At 46.8% G+C, this 18,869-nt stretch overlaps 1 protein-coding gene across 4 annotated transcripts in view; it reads left to right on the forward strand.

Annotated features, from left to right (window-relative positions):
- Positions 1–8,118: 8,118 nt before the first annotated feature.
- The window catches only part of MCOLN2 (mucolipin TRP cation channel 2), a 44,830-nt gene continuing 34,079 nt past the window's right edge, over positions 8,119–18,869 (forward strand). For 2 of the 4 annotated variants that reach the window (XR_014774318.1, XM_084756259.1), the window contains exon 1: positions 8,120–8,373. Coding sequence is in view for 2 of the 4 variants with exons in the window: in XM_084756259.1 (XP_084612385.1) it covers positions 8,297–8,373 (77 nt within the window). In the remaining 2 variants the exon portion in view is untranslated. Of the gene's footprint in view, positions 8,374–8,430; positions 8,694–18,869 lie in introns of those variants that run through there. The other 2 variants (XM_084756260.1, XM_084756261.1) reach the window with 2 other exon arrangements.

The following is an 18,869-nucleotide window of genomic DNA, read 5'->3' on the forward strand; positions in this document are numbered from 1 at the left end:
TCCTTGGAAACACAAAGCATTGAGCCAGGGTTGGGCCTGGAGTTGCTTCGCTTTCTGAGCAGGGAGAGCTGGCCATAGGTTAGCAGTGTTGGAGAGCTCTGGGTTAGATTAGCAGTGTTGGAGAGCCCTGGGTTTAATTGAGAGATTCTGCCTCAGTGGCGAGCAAGCACAGAAGGGTCTTGACATCAGCTTCTGGACTCCATACAGACATGTGCATGCACACACTCATGTGCATATGCCACATAGACATAAAATAATCTCAGAAATTGAAAAAGATAAATGTTAGGAGAAATTAAAAGTTCTATGTAGTGAGTCCCAGGACATCCAGAGATACATAGAGTGACTCTGTCTCCAAACAAACAAACAAAAAGAAAGTAAAAGAAAAGAAATGGCACAATGCAGTGAAAGCTGATCCACAGGATGGGGTGGAGCATAGAATTGGGTGAGTATGTTAGAAGAGAAGAAATAGTTAAACAGCACCATCCAAACATCTACCTCGGAAAGCAGAGAAGAAGCAAGAGAGCATGGAAGTCCATGGTGAGAAAAAAACAAAATCAGAACATCACACAAAAAAATAGTAAATCAGTAGGCAAAATCAACAACCCCCAAATATTGTTTTTTTTTTTAAAGATCAGCAAAGGTAATAAGCCTCTAGTCAAACCAAGGAAAGCAGTGCAGGCACAAATTGCTAATACTCAGGAAAGAAGGAAGGCTCACAATGGAGGCCGTGGCATTAAAAAAACAACCAAGGGCGCTATGTTTATCTCTGTGCACAGTTTGATGAACTAGACACAATAGGCCAGTTCCTTCTATGTCCTGGGTGGGTTCGCTAAAGTTCACACCTGTTAGAAACTGAGTCAGTGTGACCATAGCGGGGGCTGGGGGGCTCATGGGAGGTGTTGGAGTCGTGGGAGTGGAGCTCCCAGGAGCAGACTGGGGCAGCAATCAGTGTGAATAGTGGGCCCAGGCTGCAGCTAGCTCACTAGTGCTAGCAAAGGAGTTGTTTATCAAAGTGGTATGCTTAGGGTAATTCTGGGGAGAGCTCAGGACAGGATGGGGCTAGAATGGTTGTAGCCGTGGGGGGTTGGGGGAGGGAAACAAAGGCATACCGATGAGGTTGTAGGTAGAAATAGGAATGTCTTCCAGGGACATGGAATGACAGTTGTCCTATTGCATAGCTTCAAGGAAAGGGGCTGTGGGAGCTCTTTCTCTGCCTTGTGGAGACAAAGGCGACAACATAGCATATCTGGAAGATGACCCACCTATGCTGCAGAGCTCCTCAGACCCTCCCGGTCACTCTTAACCACTTATGGGATACAGCAAAGGGATGGCTAACATTGGAAGTCATAGTTAAGAGGGAAACACAGCATTGAAACTGGGGAAATCAGTAGCCTGGCCATGCAAGAATCAAAAAGCAAGGTCAACAGAGATCGCTCAGTGTGTGGCCAAGCTACTGTTTGGGAGGGAGGTAAAGCCAAGCACAAAGGAGGCAAATCGTACCAATCAGAGCAAGGGAGAAAGGCTCAGAAGCTATTTTAGAAATGTTTGCATCTGCCTCTCTCATCAAGGGCCGAGAGAGCCACAGATGGGGAGAATGGCTCCAGGAAGACTGGCTGGGGTACCCTCCATGGCCTTATCACTTCTGGTGGCCCAAAGATTCTGCTCCCTGCATCCCACTGTGCCTCTGTTCAGGCACAACCAGCATATCCAGGTGTGCCTCTGGTCATCTATCCAAAGTACCCAGTCAGTAACCCCCAGCAACATGCTGTGCTTCAAGTGGATCCAGCTGTGCCTCCTGCTGCTGCAGCAAATGGGCAATAAGCAGATGCTGGCACTACCCACGCAGCAGAGAGTGGGATGGAGGGGCTATGAAAGTGTAGAGCCTTCCAGGTAAAGGTCAAAAGATCTTGGAGCTGCATGGGGACCTGCCGGGATAGGAGGTGAAAGACTCTGCATCAGGCCACTGTCTACAGGACGAGGTGGGCCCACAGCTGTGACAAGGCACTCACAGTGCAGTGAAGTCATCTCTGCCCACTCCATCCCCCAGACAGTAGCCATGTTGACTGAGCCCCACCAAGCTCTGGGAGCGGAGTAGTCTACAGTCTTGGGAGCCCCACCTCTATCCTGTGCTTGGAATAAAAGATGATTCTAGAGGTTTGAGGTGTATTGCCTACTCTATTGGGAACGGCTCATTATCCCACACCCCGGCCCACTCTTCTCATTTGGAGTGGGGGTGTCTACCCTAGGCCTGCCCTGTCTTTACATTTCAGAGGTGATGGATGACTTATCTGGATCCTATAGACTCACACTTGACAGGAGTTGATTCTCAGGTGACACAAGGGACTTTGAAATGGATTCTGGAACCAGCTGAGACTTCAGGATTAGTGGGACAAAATATATTTTTTAACATGTACGTCATACATGAATGAGGGGCAGAGGTGAAAGGCAACAGTTTGAGTATGTCCCCACCCCAGGCGCGTGTTGGGAGCCTGGGCCTGGGTGGGTGGGGGACGTTTAGTCCATGAGGACGGAGGCTTTCATAGTGGATATATGTTTTCCTCATCTATGCTTTCAGTCATCCTGAAAGGTTGTCCTCAGCTCCTTTTCCTTTGTGTATGTCCCTTCCAATCTGTTTTCTCACAGGTAGAAGCAGCATAAAGGGCTCACTAGACACAAAACAGATACTGGTAGCATGCTTCTGGGCTTTTGGGACCTTGAACCAAATGTAACTCTTTGCTTTATAAATTTCCCAGTGTCAGGGATCCGTTATAGTAACAGAAGGTGAACTAAGTCAATTGCTAAATTCACACAAGGGAGAGTAGTTAGTTTTCTTTCTTCTTTCTTTTTTCTTTCCCTTCCTTCCTTCCTTCCTTCCTTTCTTATTTTTCCTGTCTCCTTCTTTCTTTTTTTTGAGACAGAGTTTAACTATGTAGGCCTGGCTGCCTGGAACTTGCTATGTAATCAGACTGTCCTCAAATTCACAGAGGTCTGCCTGCCTCTGCCTCCCAAATGCTGGGATTAAAGGTGAGTGCTAGCACATCCAGATAGGGAGTTGACAGTTTGAATAAGGCAATATTTATCAAATAAATTGAATCAGTAATAATCCTTTAAAATACAAGTATATGCTCTGCAAAAGACACCAACAGAAGACAGGTGAGTAGGAAAAATCGCTTGCAAAACAACAGTTAATGACACACAAATATAATATACAAAGAACCCAAAATTCAACCGTAAGAAAGACTACCCCTCTAAAGTGGATATAGTGGAAAAACACCTTACTAAGGACAACACACAGATAGCAAGCAAACATGTGATAGACCCTCAGCAACGCATCCCACTTGGGCACTGCAAATGAAATCAGCTACTGCACAACATGGTAATAGTCAAAATTCAAAACACATAAATTCCCAAATGTTGGTGAGGGTATAAAGTGATACAGTCTCATTTATTACTGAGGAGAAATCAGAATATAGGTGATTTTTTTTACAAAATTGTATTTTCATGGCATATAATCTAGCAGTCAGTTCTAGTGTGTCCTATTATTCATCCAAAGGATTTGGTGATTTGCTTACATTAAATGACAAACAAAAACAATGGTCCACAGAAGCTTATAGGTGCTTGATTCAAAATTTAAAATGTGCAAACAACCAAGATACTCTTGAGGAAGTGAGTGGATAAATAACTGTGGTATGTCCATACAAAATAATTCGGAACATGGAAGAAGCTTACTGGCTTACGGTGAAGGGAAAGAAGTCCATTTGAAAATGATTCACATTGTAGGATTCCAACCATATGGCGTTCCAGAAAAGGAAAAACAGACAGCATACAGATCTCAGGAGAAAGAGGATTAGTAGATAGTGCACAGAGGGTTGTCAGAGCAAATGTTCAGACAATTCCAGCTGCTACAACAGTGGTAAAGATGCAACGGCTTAAACCAAACACTGAACAATTGTTTTTCACAGTTCTGAGAGCTGGATTTCGCACAGTCGCAATGTTGGCAGGACTGCTGCCTGGTGAGAGCGTGCTCTGTGCTCTGCAGTTCAATGAGTTCGGGGAAATAAGTGTCTCTGATGTGGGGTGCTGATTGTGGGGGAGGCAGTGAACATATGGGAGTCCTCTGTGCTTTCTGCTCAGTTTCCCTTTGAACCTATCTCTGTTCTAAGAAACATATTCTATTTTTTAAAAAGGTCAGAGAAACAAAACCGTCCTCTTGTTTGTTATCATCTTGTCCGTGCCAGCGTCCCTGTCACACAGCAGTAGCAACAGAGGCAGTGCCATCCAGCAAGCCTAAAAGCACCGTCCTTCTCTTACCAGAAAGATCACCAAAGCCAGAGTTACAGGCTATTTTTGCCAAGCTGGATTACTCTCTGCAGGAAAGTGGAGCTTTGCTAGCCTCCCACCATGCATGAAGCTGAAGTGCAACAAAATTCAATATGGCAGATGGACAAAGGCTGCCTTGCAGAATGCAGAAAGCCTGAGGCTCTGAAGAATAAACTTTCTTCTAGACACCAGGGGCACTTAGGCTGTAAAGATAGATAGTGTGTTGCTTTCCCAATATCAGAAGGAAAGACCTAATCCAAGGAGGACCTAGCTCAGAGATTAAGGGCAGAATAGAGTATTTACAGTATTTAAAACTAGAAAAAGATTGGCTGGTAGTGGTGGCGCATGCCTTTAATCCCAGCACTTGGGAGGCAGGGGCAGGCAGATCGCTGTGAGTTCGAAGCCAGCCTGGTGAACAAAAGCAAGTCCAGGACAGTCAAGGCTATGCAGAGAGACCCTGTCTTGAAAAACCAACCAACCAACCAATCAAACAAACAAACAAAAACTAGAAAATGATTGATACATAGAAAGTTCAAAGCACATGAACAGAATTCTGAAGGGTATGAAACAAGAGGCACATTTCACTGCTTTTTTATGGTGTTCTGTCTCCACATTGACTTCCCAACAGATACTGCCCTAGACTTCCTGTTATAAAATTGTTGCAGGTCTACCAGTATCCTGAATCACATTTCCTAGATGTCTTTTAAAAATATCTCTTTTAACATAGTAAATTCATGCAACTGTCATAAGAAGGAAACCTGATAGAGAAATTCACGACAGCGATTGGTAAACACGAAACGTAACATGACACATAGTACAAGGTTGCACGAAATATTCTTGTGTTGTGACAAAGCTGAGTTAAGACGCAAACCTTGAAGTACGGTGTGCAAAGTGGAAACCTGTAACTGAACCGGCCGACCAACACACAGCAGAAAGCAATGCCCGTTGCTGCCCAGTGACAAATGAGCCTGGATCCTCACTGTAAACAAGAGATCCTGGTGGCTTAGCTGGGTGCTGGGAAACCAGTTCATGTCTCTCAGTGTACCCGATAGCCAAACCCTCCAGGCATCTAATTGTAGCTGTTTTCCATCTTTCTTCTCTTTCCTCCCTTTATCCACAGTTCCATCCTACATACCGGTTGCCATTTGGGGGCCCTTGCTACTTTAAGAGTGGCACTGCACTGGCTGCATAGGTGGCAGAGTGGCATTTTCTTTTTGAGGTGCAGAGCACTGACTGGTCTCAGTGAGGCAGCTTGGGGAGTCATTGGGTGCCTGGTGAAGACTGAGACCCAGCTTCCTTCTCTAGGAAGCTTCTCCTCTATGGGGCTCTGTGAGAATTTGCAGGGCTGGACAGATGGCTGAGTTCTGTTCCCAGCACCCACACTAGGAGGACTCAAAGCTCCCTGTAACTCTTGCTCCAGGGCATCTGACACCCTCTTCTGGCCTACATAGGCACCTGCACTCATGTACATATTCTTACAAGTAGACACACAAGTATACATGTAATGAAAAATGAAATAAAATCAACATTTGCTTGCTGGTTATATATCTTAAATTTATATTTATTAAGCTTTGGGACCATGTGGGGTTGTACAGCCTAGACTGACCTGTACTCACTATGTAACCCAGGCTTTTATCAAGCTCATTGCAATCCTCTTGTCTCAGCCTTTCAAGAGCCAGGATTATAGGCACAGGCACAGTGCACCATGCCCGACCTTATTTTTAAGTTGATACTTTTCTATGATATAAGCTTCATTAATTACAGCTTTTTAGATAAATGTATTTTTAAATTTTATTTTAAAATTTTAATTAAAACATTACTTCCCCCTTGTCTGTTTCTCCTCCAATTCCTCCCATGTTCCCTCTCAATTTGATGACCTTTTTTTTTTATCATCACCTCTAATATTTCTTGTTGGGTCCATTTTAGTATGGCTTTTATATATGATTTCAGAGCTGGCTACTTTGCTTTGGAATATTGGGTACTTCTGAACCTACTGCTCAGGGGACTCCTTGGAAGGGGGGACAGAAAGGCTTTAACAACCAGAGTACCAGCTGTGAGAGCCTGTCTCCTAGAAACGACAGGGATGACATGCTAGATAACAGTATCTCTTACAACTATTTAGGAAAACGCATGCCCTCTCCACCTGTGCAACTGTTCTTAATTGTCACAGGTGGGACCCTGTTTAGAGAAGCATCTTCAGGGAAAGATATTGAACGCCAGCAACTTTTAATGCTACACTTGTCAGTGGCTGGATGTAGTGAGAACAAAGGTTTCAGAGAGTCAAAGACCTCAACAGAAAGACAGGATCTGCTGGCTGCGCAGGGGGATGCCTTTGGAGTAGTGACAAACTTCTCTGAACTTGCCCCCACCCACTTTCTTTCTCTCCCGCCCCACCCGGTACCTTCCATCTTTATTTATTTTGTGGTAGGAAGAGGGATGCCACACAGGCACCGCTGATGGGCTGTGGAGACCAGAGGATGGTTCTCTCTGTCCACTGTGTGGTCCTGGGGGCAGACTTAGGACCCGCTACAAGCATCTTTACTCCCTCAACTCTCTTGCTGGCCTCATCTAGCCGTTCCTAGTAGGGACAGAATCCTGGCCACTGTGACTCTCAGACCGACTCTCCCTCCCCCACCCCCCGCAACCCCCTCCCCCATGCCCACTGAGCATGCCTACTAAGAGGAATTGGGGGCGGGGGCGGGGTAGAGAAGCATGGTTACATAATGGGTTTTGGAAAGTGGTTTATTTATTTATTCATTCATTTATTTATTTATTTACAGAATTTCTCTTGTAGTACTGGCTGTCCTGGACTCGCTTTGTAGACCAGGCTGGCGTCGAACTCAGAGAGATCCTCCTGCCTCTGCCTCCCAAGTGCTGGGATTAAAGGCGTGGGTCACCACCACCTGGTGGAAAGTTATTTTTAAAAGAGAGTAGATTGGGTGGGGGTGGGGGTGGGAGTGGGGGCAGACTCTGCCTTAACACCAGCAGAGCTTGTGAGGTGGTAGCCGGAGGATCAGAAGTTCAAGGCGAGCTTCAGCTTCCTAGAACGTTGGAGGCCAGCCTGGGTTAGTTAGATGAGGCTGTCTCAAACAAAAGAAAACAAAACCAAACCTTGCAGAAAGGATCGATAAAGGCCTGTATATCAGTAGTTCTGCCCAACTGTTTCTACACAATCCTCTACAAACTGTCCTTTGACCTAGATAAACCCGGGGACCTTTTGAACACTCACTGATGCACATAACCCGGAAATGTAGGGGTTTGGTTCGTGGGGCTACCTGGTGAAAATAGGAGGGTCTGAGTCGGCTATGTCCAATGTATCCTGCCCCGGCTTGAGGGGGAGCACTGTAGCCTGGTTCAGGAGTGGCGACCCATTATCTTGAACCCCCTGCTTTCAGGCAGCAAGAGAGAAGGGCAGAGCGGCCATTGGGGTCTGCTGCTCTAGTCTCTCCAGGGCTTGCAGAAGGTCCCCTCAGTTGCCTGGCTCCGGGTGTCTTGCTTTCCACATGCTTGCCGGTTTAACCTAACTCCAGTAGATCACAGTACCAGCGCTTAACAAGTCCGAAGAAACTTGCCAAAGAAAAGAAACAAGCCGGGTATTGGTGGCACGTGTTTGTAATCCTACTACTCAGGAGGCTGAGGCAGGCAGATGGCTCTGAATATGAGGCAAGTCTGGGCCACATAGTGAGCTCAAAAGAAATGCAACGAACTTTTGGACGACTCTTAGAGAGGTCTGGGGAGGAATGGGGGAAGCGGGACAGCGGAGGGCAGGGCCTGCAGGGCGGCGGGGGCGGGGAGGACCTACTGGAGGCTTCACCGCAGGCTTCCCGGGGGCAACTTCCCTTTATAAAGGCGTCTGCTCCGCCTGCCTCCCGCAGACACCCCCAGGCGGAGCAGGGTGTCGGGACCGTGAGAATCGAGGGGAGCCAGGGGCACCAGGTAAGGGCGGAAGTCCCGCACTGCAGTGGCGGACCGCGACATGCCCGGAGGCGAGGAGACGCTGGACCTGCCTGCGTGGAACTGCGCCCCGGATCTGGCATGGGGCCCCCACCACAGGTTAGTACTCCTCTAGGGCGCCACGCCTTGTCGCCTTCTCGACTCCAGCGTCATCTCCTTCCGGGACTGCTCTCGCCGCGGTGTCCCTGCGCCTACACTTGACCCCCCCCCCCCATTCTGCCTCACGCCCCGGTTCGCGGCCACGTGGAGAAAGTCCTTCGCGACAGCGCCTTGGGTCCCCCAGCGCTGGAGGAAGGCAGCAGCCACTCTTGAGGACGCGGGGGCGTGGCGGGAGACCAGGGTCACACGTAGCGACCGGGGCTCATCCAGCAGCCTTTCCGCAGAGTCCCCGCGCTGAGATCAGAACGCTGGCTGGAAGGGTAAGAAGCTTTGGCTCCACTGAGGCTTCCACTTGAGGGCTGCTGTTCCTTGGAGTGGGAAATGGGTGGGCAGTGAATCTACTTTCTTGCTTCTCTGGTCCCCGGAGCCTTGCAAAGTTCCAGGCAAGGGACCCTCAGAGATATCGGATGTTTTCAGGAGAAACTTTTTTTCTGGAGAAAAGTCTCTGAAAAGATCCTGGTTGGCTCTAGTACAGCATTCTTGCTACCTTGGACAGGCTAACCCTTACTGTGTGCACTTAGTTAAATAAGGCCCGGTTTTTGCCTTCTGGAACAAACAGGCCTTTTCGTAGGAGGGAGGGTTACAGTGTGGTCGACCCTGGTTTCCCCAGCTCCATGAAAAGGCATTCAGTTAAGCCAGGTGGCTCTGCCAAGCAGCGGGCCCCCCTCCTCTGAGTTTGAAGTGTCTGCGGCAGGGAGCTGAACCCGGAGGTGAGGACAAAGTGGCCTTTGGCTCCTGCTTGCTGCTCTTAAAACAAATAGTAGTGGGCTGTTAAAGTTTTCTAAGGCAGCAGGGAGCGGCTCCTGCGTTCCCAGCAGGGTGCTCTCAGGGCCAGCGAGGAAAACTGAATCAGAGAGAAATTTACTTAGTAGACAGTTTCCTGCAAGGGCAGCATAGATTTCTCAGACCTCTGAAAGACCAATTTTGAATGATGAAACAATCACGTTGGCAGAGCTAGAGAGGTCCTGGGCAAGCTCCAGGAGCCCTTAACACCCAGGTAAAAATACCTGGCGCCTGTTGTCCTAACGCAAGAGGGGCAGGAGACGGAAGGACCCCCAAAGTTCTCTGTCCAGCCAGTCCCTTGTAACTTGAGAGATCCAGGCCAGTGAGAGACCCTGTCTCAAGGGAGGTCTGTGCTGTTCCTGAGGGTGGCTCCCAAGGTTGTCCCATATGTACAACACACGTGCACACCTATGCACGCACACAACTACACATGCATTCATGAAAAGAAATCAAGTTGGTGCAACTTTGACAACTGTCAGGAGTTGTGAATGTCATACCAAAATGACTAATGTTATTCAATCTACGAACTACATCTCTGAAAGTAAGGGAGGTTATTTTAACGCATAGAATTGTGCGCTTGCTCCTCTGTCTTGTCCCTAAACCAAGGAGCAAACGCCTCTGGGTTCATGTGCTCTCTGCCCTGTTTGGCCTGGAGGACAGCTCTGTTTATGTTGAGTGTGGTACATAGCCTTCAGTTTCCTTTTTATTTGACCTTTTCTGATCAGGGCTTAAATGATTTTTGACATACTCCTTGTCTTCAGAAGCAGTGTGCATTGCTAAAGGGCACAGTCTTGCGTGCGCCTTTGAAGGCTTGTAGATGTGAAATATACCATAGGCAGCACCATGCAGGTCCATGCTGGTGGGAAAAGAAGACAGTGCCATTGTCAACTGAGAATGGAAGAAGGGTGGAAGAAATTGCCTATGGGTATCAGGATGTGGGTTTTGATATTTTATTTCCAAGGGATCAAGATCTTTGCACTGTCAGGAGCTGGTGACCAGGGTGTTTGGCGTATTCTAAGCCAATAGCACGTGTCTGGGGCAGTGTGGATGGGTTTTCTTTGTAGAGTCTGAATTCTGCTAGGATTTTTGCTCATCTTCCTCTGTAAACCCCAAGAGACATTAAACACCTGTCGACTTGGACCTTCCCAGACACTCCTTTCTCACTCAGCAGCTTCCACAGCCAGGATCAGTCCAAACTCAGGAGCCCTTTATGGAACCTCCACATTGAGGTTTCCACGTTCTCTTCTCTCAAGGAGGACACTTTTTTTTTTTTTTTTAAATAAAACTGTACTGCTGAAGTTGGCCAACAAAGCAAGAGAGCTGGGGACACATTTTGAACAGGACTGAAAGTCAGGGATGAACAGACATAGAAGTGAACCTCTGCTCAGTGGCCAGAGACAAGAAACCCAAAGTAAGACAGTTTTTGAAACTTACTGGGGGGGGGGGGGGAGGAGCCAAAGAGAACCAGGTGGTGTCTTGTGGCTTTAATTTGTGAGTGAAAACAGTTGCCATAGAGAACCGTTTGTCGCCAAACATCCAAGCCAGCCACTCTCTTCACCTAGGGCTTGGAGTTTAAGCTCTGAGTGTCCCTCCTGAGGCAAGAGAGGACTCTTTAGAGCACCCCTGTGCCCCATATGGAGAGGAGTAACTTTCCCCCAGAAGTTATTACTTATTACTTATTTGTACTTGTGTGTAGGTGTGTCTGTGGGCATGCTGTGTGTGTGTATATGCTACGGAGGCCAGAAGAGAGCTTCTGCTCCTTTGGAGCTGGAGTGACAGGTGGTCGTGAGCGCTCCAAAGGGAAAGCCAGGGTCTATAGTCAGGATCTGTGGAATAGCAGCACACACCTTTAACCTTAGAGCCACTGCTCGAGCCCCAGACACTGAAAAAAAGCAGGACACAGCATTCTGTTTTGTGCGGATTGTGTTGGTGTGTGTTCATTTGCTTCTGCGGACATGTGGGTTTCTTCTCTGAAGGTCTTTTTGGGACTTTCTGCTCTAGACCTTCTGCTCTGTCTTGAGCCTGGTCCTGGATCTCTTTCACCGTGAGGCAGAGAGCTTGTTTTGTAGGCATGGGTGTCTAACTTTCTCTTCTCTCATGTGGCTGACTTCATGTCTTCTCTTTCAAAAGTTAGCTTTATTATTATTTTTTTCTTTGAAACACAGCCTCATGGTTTCAGCTAAAAATTTCTGCCAAGTAGTGATTAGTAACTCATGAGGCCACGGGTTGTCCTTGGTGTCTTAGATCTTGAAGATCCATGGCTTAAATAGTGGGTATTAAAGGAAAATTCTGTTACCCATTCCAGCTGGCGGGATTGACTGGAGACGTGGCCCACCAAGAGATTCCCAAGCATGATACTGTGATAGCTTGTCGATAATTAAGGGAAACTTGGCATCCTGACACTTATTTGTAACTAATTTTACAAGAGACATGTCAGCAGGGCTCTGTGGAAGCAGCCTACTCAGAGACAATTTAGGAAAGGAAAGGTCAGTTAGGGCACACCATCATTGCAGTGGATGATGTACTTCTATGAGGAGGTGACTCCCTCCTCCTGTGGTCCCCAGAAAGCAGATTCTTCCTTGTGTTCTCAAAAGGAGAGCAGCTTGTTGAGAATGCACACACATGTGGCTCTAGTTCTGCATTCCCGGTACTCTGAGGCAACCAAGGGGCAGGGTGGTTTCCTAGGAAGTCAGCGGCACAGCTGTCTGCCGGGAAATTCCTCAAAATTCTGAATGTTCATCGGTTGGTTCCTAGACCATAGATAATGGGCCAAGCGCTTTTTAATACTTAAGTTTCTTCCAATAGCGCTTCCCCTGCATTTGATAAATGAGGATTAAGCTGGATCTCTGACAGCCTGATTGCTACAGGATTTTAGGCAGTAAATGCCCACCTGCTTTGCAGACCCTTTGCCTGTAGCTGTATTGGGCTGTCTTCTTGTGCTTTTGCTGCTGAGCCTAGCCTTTCATGGCTGAGCCATCTCTCCAGCCCAGTAGTTATTAGTTACTAACAGCAGCAAACTTTTGGCTTCTCCAATATCTTGCAGACTTTCTCCGCGTCTGCCTGTTGACCACCCCCTCTGTGTGTGTGTGTGTGTGTGTGTGTGTCCATGTGTGTGTATGCATGTTTGTATGTGTGTGGTGAGTGGGTAGGCCTGAAGTGGACATCAGGTGCGTCCCTCATTCTTTCTATTCTTTTTATTTATTGAGGCAGAGTCTCTCATTTTAACTGGACCAGTCCACTTTCACTTGTCTGCTTAGCCAGCTTGCCCCAGGGATCCCCTCCTTCTGCCTCAGGAGATTACAGAAGGCTCTCACCCCTGCCTGGCTTTTGTATGATTCTGGAGATCTGAACAATGACTGTCCCACCTCCTCAGTGAGCACACTCCCCATGGGCCATCTCTCCAGCCCTCTGTCTTTGGATTTTTTGAAGTGTTATATTTATAGGCATGTTATTCTATCAATCATTTCCATGCCTTCTGAACCTTGGTGTACCTAGGAAGACATATTAAATAAAAATTTTAAATTCCATATCTGATTCATTTACTGACTTTATTTTTTAATGCACTTGATATTTTTTCTTTTTTCTTTTTCTTTTGTACTCTGTTCCAGAATGAACTTCTTGGTTCAAAGAGCAGATCATTGTGGAGGTTAACTCTATAAAAACCACCAGGATTAAGACTAAAATAAAGTAGCATTTCTGTCAGCAAATCAGGCACCTAAACCGCCAAGAACATTCTAATCATGTTGGCTAAGCATGACTGTTGTTTCATTCAGTTCATTCTAACATTTTCAATTTTCTATTCTTATGTTGTTGATAATACTGTTGCTACAATTTGGTTTTAAAGGACACCGACTGAGGAAAAGTTTATATACCCAGAGTGGTTGCCTTTCTCATTGATTCATTTCTTCTAAGTGATGTTCATTGAATACCTACTGTGTGTCCAGTAGCCTGATGTGTGCTGGCAGAATCAGTGGACCAGGGCTAGAGGAAGTTCTCCTGGGAAAATGAAGCTGTATAATAAGAAATTGAGAGGCCACGTGCAGGGATGTGGGCATGAGTAACAGGGCCTCTCCAGCTGCCCTGAAATCTCAGCTATTTGGGATGTGGGCATGAGTAACAGGCTGTAATCTCAGCTATTTGGGAGGCCGAGGCAGGAAGATCTTTAGTTCAAGACCTGCCTGCTAGGTCTTGATGAGGTTAGGGCTAGTGTGGGCCACTTAGTGAGACCTTCTGTCAAAATAAAAAGTAAAAAGAGGGTTGGGCATACAGCCCAGTGGGAGAGCACTTGCTTACCGTGTTTAAGGTTCAAGGTCCAGTCCCCAGTCCTGCAGGGAAAAAAAAAACCCAAAGATCTCTCTTAAAAAGTGACAAGCGAGCCAAGTATTCCCTACAGACAAGAAGATTCCAGATGTACAAAGAGCTGGGGAGACAGCAAGCGCAAACCAAGAGAGTAGGGAGAATGTTCCAGAGCCAGGAGTGGCTCTACAGTACGGCAGGCCTGAATCTTGTCATCAGTGCCAGGAAGTGGTAGGAGGGCCAGTGCTTATTCTGAGAGGAGAGAGTCCCAGAGGACTTTCAGCTGGGAAGCGATGCCTAACTTATGAAATGAGCTGAAAACAATTTAAGGCTAACTAAGGCAGTTTTAAGTATTTCCCTCTAGCTGGGGTGTGGGGCACTGGGAAGCCATGTCTGTGATCAAGTAAGAGAGAAGGTGTGTGTGGCAGGGAGGCTGTCACAGGACCAGAGCTGAGAGCGTGTGATGACCGAATGTGAGAGTGGGTCCTTTTCAGCAGTATCACCCCTAACTGAAACCCTGGTGCCGGTTTCATCCCTCCTGCCAATTAGGCCAAAATATCTAGGACCTAGGGCTCAAAGTGGCTTCCTGTGAAGCTGGCAAGGAACCATAAAAGTGGCTGGATGAATGTCACAGGTGGCTGCACTGAGCAGGCAGGAGGCAGGTGCGGGTAGATTTCAGAATTCTTCTAGACGTGTGGGTGGAGTTCCCCCCCCCCCCCCGAAAGGAGTAAATAAGAGAACCTGAGGTGGTGGGTGCGGGGAGGAGAGACAGTGGGGGGGGGCGGGACAGATAGCCTCATCAAATGCATAGTGTTGAAGACACACGATTGGATAAGCTCTTCCACAACAGAGGATACATAAGAGAAGAACGCTGGCATTTACAGGTCAGAGAGAAGAAGAGCAGCAAGGAGACTGGGGTGGGGGGTGGGGGTAGAAGGGGGGGGCAAGGGCGGCTGAGGTGGGAAGGAAGCCAAAGAAATGAAATGTTTCAGAAGTTGCGAGAAGGCCTGTGCCAGAAAGACTTCTGTCAGCTGTCGATTGCTGCTTAGCCACCAAGCCCAGAAGCGTTGTGTGGAAGACCTTGCAGGCTGTTTACTCTAAGAAGTTTCACAGAGCAAGGCGAAAGGGGACCAGTTGTGTGGGTTTTGTACTCCCTCACTGTGGCAAAACTCCTGACAAGAGTGACAGTGCGTCCCGGCATGGCAGGGCTTCAAGGCAGCAGGAGTGTGTGGCACCCACAGTCAGAAAGCGGAGAGATGAGCGCTGGTGCTCAGGTCACCTTCCATGTCTTATTGAGACTAGGACTTCAGCCCAGGGAACAGTGACACCCATATTTAGGGTGGGTCTTCCCACCTCAATAAAGGCCTCACAGACATGCTCAGAGGTGTCTCTCTTTGGTGATTCTGAAACCTGTGGCCTGTGGTTTCTTCTTCTGTTCTCGTTTTGATTACACGAGAGCATAGACATCTCCTGAATTTATTATGCATTAGGTATTTTGCCAAGATGTCATGTTTTCTCAATGAAGTCGCGTTAGAACCTAACGTTTGTTCTCCATTCCTGATCATTCTATAGACAGTTGGTCCTTAAGAAATACTAACACTGGTATCAGGAAGGAAAGACAGATGGTGGTCTCAGGAAGAAATTAGATTTTTGTATTGGCACCAGTCTCAGGCTCAGGCTACCCTTGGTAGCATGGAGAGTTACCAACAGGCCACCTCTCAAGCAGGTCAGTTGTGAAATCATCCTGTCACTTCTGCCCTGCAGAGTAAGGGTCGCCCAAGTGGAAGTTCAGCACAATAGCAGCTTAGAGTGGCTGCATCTTTGCCAGCAAGATGCCATCAGGGTACTTGGCATATGTGTTTTCAGAAGCAAAGGCCAGAGCCTTTGTCTTAGCACTATGGTGAAACTTGTGGTTATGACCTTAATATGACTACGTATCATTGGTAATAACTTTTCAGGCTTCCACATACTTAGTTTGATAAGGCTAGAATTGCCCTTAGTTATACAGTAACCCTAAGCCCAACCATCACATGGTCTCAATTACTTACAGAAGGATGGACTTTCTTACTGGACAGCATAGCTGTGACCTGCTTCCTTCTTCCCACTGCTGGACCAGCCTCACACTTCTTCATCCATATTCTCTAGCATTTGTTCAACCCATAGTCTGACTGAGCTTCCATTTCTACTCTATATCTTATTTTGATGTGTATGGATGCTGTCTTTCCCGCCACCTTTGGTAATTTGATCTTCAACAGTGTTATTTAGTGATCTTTTAAATGTTTAGGGCCTAGGAATATGACTCAGTCAGCAAAGTGCTTGTTATATAAGTGTAAGGACCTGACTTCCTTCCTTAGAATCTGTGTAAAAAAAAAAAAATGACAAAAGCCAAGGTGTGGTGGCTCCTGCCTAGGATCCTAGTGTGGGGGAGGCAGAAACAGAAACAAAGAAGCTGAGATCCAGGTTCAGTGAGAGAAGTCTTTCATGATCACCATCTTCATTTTCATTGTCATCATAGTTGTCATCATTGTCGTTGTCGTCGTCGTCGTCCTCCTCCTCCTCCTCCTCCTCCTCATCATCATCATCATCGTCAAGAACAACAACATTGTGAGGGAGACGCCTAGTGTTAACCTGGCCTGGAACTCACTATGTAGCTCAGGTTGGCCTAGAAGTTCTTAAAATCCTCTTGCCTCAGCCTGTGGCGTGCTGTGAATAAAGACACGAGACTCATTTAGTACTGATTTCTCATTTTTAAAAGTTATTTTGTTTATTGAAGTTAACCTTATAATTATTTTACCCATGCTGTATGGCAAACAAGGCTGCTTTCTTTTTCTTTCCACTTCAGTTTTGTGTGTATGGGTGTTTTGCCTGCTGTAATTCTGTGCACCATGTGTGTGCAGTACCTGCAGTGGCTGGGAAAAGGTATTGGATTCCCCAGGGCTGAAGATAGGCAGTTGCTAGCACCATACAGATGCTTGAAATCGAGCCTGGGCTCTCTGGAAGAGCAGTCAGTGTTCTTAACCACTGAGCCATCTCTCCAGCCTCAACAAAGCTAATGTGTCCTAATGCACACAGTGGTGCATGCTCTGTTTCTGCTGCATTCTAAGCTACTTTGTTACTTGATTGCTATTGGTGCTGGTCATATATCTTACAAGTTACACCTTAGATTGCCCCAAGGCCCTGGAGGTTCCTCTTCTGCACAGCCCAGGGCACAAAGGGCAGCTCCACTTGGACCCCCAGACTCAAGCAACCCCACACTTTGAAGTACCCTAGTTATCTGTGTCTGTGTCCAGTTACCTGGTTTATGGCTAGCATGTCTGGGCCTGGGCTTGCTTTTTCATTTCCTCTTTCTTTGGAAATAGGACATGGAGTTAGTCTGGTCTGCTGGGTAGCCTTAGGAGTGGTTTCTCAGCCTACTTCCTGAGAGGGAAATGCGTTGGGGCACACAACTCTGTGAGAGGAGAATCTGCTGTCAGCTCATGGTGGGACCTGGCATGATCCCTAGTTCCTTGATCCCCTTTCATAAAACCATCCAGAAAGTCCCAGAGTGTATGAGTGGCCATTGGCAGCAACTCTAGACATCTGGTGAGACTGCCCTAGGAGCTCTCTGCTGTTAGACCGTCAGGTCTTTCCCGGCACTTCCCTGTCCACCTTCAAGCAGTGTGGGTTTCATATAGGGAGTGTTTTCTCCATCTCTCTCTCTCCCTCTCATCTTTTCTCCCTTCACTTTTCTTCCCCTCCCCTCACCCCATCTCTCTCTCCTTTTTTCCTTCCCTCCTCCTCCTCTTCTTCTCCATTTCTTTTCTCCTTCCTTCTTCATTTCTGGCAGGTAGGTTCTAGCTAACCTAGTGTACCAATGTTAGTAATAAGATGAAGAAAGAAGAAAGAAAGAAAGGAAGGAAAAAAGAAAATCAAACCAGAAGCAGAAAACTAGGACCAGCAAGATGGCTTAGTAGGTAAAGGCAACTGCTGTGGAAGCCTGGTTCAGTCTGACACAATAGTGGAAGGAGAAAGCAGGCTCCATTAAATTGTCCACTCATGGGCTGGAGAGATGGCTCAGAGGTTAAGAGCACTAGCTGCTTTCCCAGAGGTCCTGAGTTCAATTCCCAGCAACCACAAGGTGGCTCACAACCACCTATAATGTGATCTGATGCCTCTTCTGGCTTGCAGGAGTACATGCAGGCAGAACACTGCATACATAATAAACAAACAAACAAATAAACAAACAAATGTCCTTTCATTTCCCACATACATCATGGTGCTCATGTTCTGCCCAGTCATGCCATCCCGAGTTTCTTTTAAAGTTGTTAGGCAAGGTAGATAAAACAGGTCAAAAGACACTTGGGATGTTGGTTAAATACTCTCTAAAGGAAGGTTACCAGGAATAGCCCTCAATTCCAAACGCTTCCCAATAAATTCATAACACGAACAATCTTCCTGCCCAGCAGTGCTTACTCGTTAAGACACCCCTCAACTCAAACAGATTTAGGTCTCCAAGACTTAAGCCTGAGGTGGACAAATTCAGAAACAGTTGGAGCCAGCGACTTGCATCGTTGTTAGACTGGTTTCTGGCTTCTTGACTTTCCGGCCTAGCTCCAGCCTCTGGGAGCCCTCCTTTAGGTGGTGAGAGTTCCTCTAGGAAGGCCAAATGCTCTTGCACAGCACGCTCTTGGTCTATGGTCTCTGACCTTGCTGACTCTGTCCTAACGGTAGAAGTTCTTCACAACAGTCCCACTGCTTACATAGTCACATTGCTTACATGCTACTGTTAGAGCTACACATTACACTGTTATACTATGGGTATAGTTTAGATTAATTTTGTATTATGCATACTCTATGCTACATTAACTATTAATAAAATTCACATTTTCAGTTTTTAGGGGCTATAAAACAGAAGCATTAATAATTTCTGTACTCCCAGCATGCTTTGCATCCCTCACTTTGGAGACTTGACTTTTTTTAAAAAAAAAAAAATGCGTGTCTCATCAGTAATGGTCACGGTTATTTGGCCACATCTCATTGGTTGTCTCTGGCCTTAGTGAATCACATGTCCCCAGCTCCAGGAGTCTGGAGTTGACAAGCCAAGTTGACAAAACTCTGGCTGGACATGAACATAGCACTGCTATTCTAATTTTCTCAAGCTGGTTAAAAATCTTTGAATTAAGTATTTATTCATTGGCAATTTTGTGCATCTATACAATGTATCACAATCATATCCATTCCCACAACTTTCTGTTTTGAACTCTTATAATCATTGGTATTGGGTCATTAATGCAGGGCACATAAGGCTTCTCAGAGTTACAGAACAAAGGTTCTTCAATTCCTTAACAACTGAATTGTGTTGACCAGTATCACGTGTC

The sequence above is a fragment of the Acomys minous genome (genome assembly GCF_964271855.1).
Source record: "Acomys minous genome assembly, chromosome: 14".
NCBI lineage: Eukaryota > Metazoa > Chordata > Mammalia > Rodentia > Muridae > Acomys > Acomys minous.